This window comes from Microtus ochrogaster, unplaced genomic scaffold, assembly GCF_000317375.1.
Source record: "Microtus ochrogaster isolate Prairie Vole_2 unplaced genomic scaffold, MicOch1.0 UNK41, whole genome shotgun sequence".
Classification (NCBI taxonomy): Eukaryota; Metazoa; Chordata; class Mammalia; order Rodentia; family Cricetidae; genus Microtus; species Microtus ochrogaster.
Genome location: NW_004949139.1, coordinates 1,250,214 through 1,252,477, shown reverse-complemented (window position 1 = coordinate 1,252,477; position 2,264 = coordinate 1,250,214). Strand labels below are relative to the sequence as shown.

General features: G+C 53.1%; 1 protein-coding gene across 4 annotated transcripts in view; it reads right to left on the bottom strand.

Annotated features, from left to right (window-relative positions):
* The window catches only part of Pde2a (phosphodiesterase 2A), a 90,430-nt gene extending 88,166 nt beyond the window's left edge, over nucleotides 1–2,264 (bottom strand). The window contains exon 1 of one of the 4 annotated variants that reach the window (XM_026790083.1): nucleotides 2,201–2,264. Coding sequence is in view for 1 of the 4 variants with exons in the window: in XM_005368786.3 (XP_005368843.1) it covers nucleotides 1,467–1,537 (71 nt within the window). In the remaining 3 variants the exon portion in view is untranslated. Of the gene's footprint in view, nucleotides 1–1,466; nucleotides 1,776–2,200 lie in introns of those variants that run through there. The other 3 variants (XM_005368786.3, XM_026790081.1, XM_026790084.1) reach the window with 3 other exon arrangements.

The following is a 2,264-nucleotide window of genomic DNA, read 5'->3' as shown; positions in this document are numbered from 1 at the left end:
ACACACACACACACACACACACACACACACACACACACACACACAGAGCTTCCTCCCTGTTGTTCTTCGGTCCAATCACACCGCAGTAATTAGCCAGTCCCAGGACGCACCCACCTGTTAGCGTATGCTGCTCTTTAATGTTCCGTTATTCTCACACTATTTTGTGTCTGTGAGGCTTAAGAGGCCCCAGAGGGCAGGGCCATTATTGTCTATTTCTTTTCTGCATCTCTCCACAGGGTATAGAATGAAATGTCCTGGACTCACAGAGGTGGCCACACATTCAGCCACTCCCTCTCTCCCTGGGTAGGCAAAAGTGCCCCAACTGTGCAGTCCACCATCAAAGAAAAGAAACTCACACACATAAATGGACATAAATAGGCACACACGTGTACACCAATCACACAAAGACCAAGATGCCTACATATTCAGACACACCAGGCCCATGATCACACACCCACACCAGAACACTTAGGCACACACACAGATCCACCTACACAAACATTAGAAACAGTTATTCAAGCATAACACACAGATGTGAATGCACACTCAAGCAAGCAAACAACATACCGAGTCATTCTGACAGAGCATACATGTTAGAATGCAGGCAATATGAGAACGACTTTGCATGCATGCCTCCTTATATACACACCAGCCTGTGTTCACACTAAGACATAGGCAGGCTCCCCCCACAGTTACACGCTGGTGTTCACAAACCACATCCAACTCCAGGTACCCCAGGACACGCGAGACCTCTCTACACCCAGGATATCCCTAACGCGCCACAGGTGCATGCACACACACACACACACACACACACACACACACACACACACACACTGTCATCTGCCTGCCACCTTGGAATTTGGAACTCTCACAGCTGTCACTCCAGGACTCTACCTTATCCTGGGACAGATGATTTGAGGTAAAGTTGTATAAAGTGACATCCGGAACCCCTAATTCCTGGTTGTATGGGGCACATTACCAATAACACCAGAACCCCTGATCCTCTCTTGTCCTGGGACCACTCTTACTCATACATATCCTTATCCTATTTTTCTCACGCACACCACACCCCATAGACACACTCCCAACAGAGATGGTCTCTCTCCAGGGTGCTGAACCATCCTATCTCAGCCACCAGAGCCCCCGAAAACTCCTTGGTCAAACTACTGCACCCCACCCCAAGCATAGTTCAGGCTCCTCACCACCCATCCCCCCAGGCAGGAACGTGTCTTTAGGACCCCAGCTTCATCACCTCATGAGTGGATGCCAAGCATCCCTCCCTTACACAGAGACCCCTAACTAGGTTGCATTCCTGCAGCCAGGAACCACAGAAAGGATCCTCCCACGTGGCTGAGCTCCATGTCAACCTCAGTTCCTAGAGGGACTTCCCTGGCCCCATCTGTGGTACCTGTCATTGCTGCTCATCCAGACCCCAGACCCCAGACCCCCTTGCTAGTACTCACGGCTCAGCCGGTCGCACTGCCGGGTACTGCTGGCTCCTGCAGAGGATGGAGTGGCCGCATGCCTGCCCCATCACTCCTCATCATCTGCCTCCCCAGCCAGACTAAAGTGGCACCTCGCCCTGCTCCCCCCACCCCGTCCGGAGTTCTTGCTGGGGCACTCCCAGCAGGCACAGGAAGCAAGCGCAATGGCTGGTTCTTGACTCTGCTTGGACTCAGCACCGGATCCAGCTCTGCTGCCTTGCCAGCTTCTGCTATGCCTGCCTCCCAGGCTGTTACTGCCTCTGCCGCTAGGCTGGCTATGGGAGGAGGCTACAGCAAGTCTGATAATGCAGAAGGGGGAGGGAGCATGGAGGAGGAACAGAGAGAGGCCCAGACAGAGAGGGAGAGGAGGAGGATGGACACACACACACACACACACACACACACACAGACTGAGAGATACAGGGTGCACAGACAGAGAAGCATATGAAGAGAGAAGGAGCCGCACCTCAGAGAGACCAAGATGGAAATACAGAGACCAGAAAGGCATGCAGAAACACACAGAGAAAGAAACAAAGCTATGAGGGCAGGGATGATGCTGGGCACTCCAGGGACAGAGGGACACAACCCAGACTCATCCCTTGGGGTGGGAACACACCATTGTCCTTGCTGCAGAACCAGCGGCCATCCCTCCTGGGCACCCTCACACAGTAACCTCAGCCTTGTCCCAGAGCCTGCCTTTGATGACTGTTTACCTGGGCCACTGTGGGAGTTGATGCTTGAACTTCAGGAGTTGTGGGTACCCAGGCTATGGCCTGC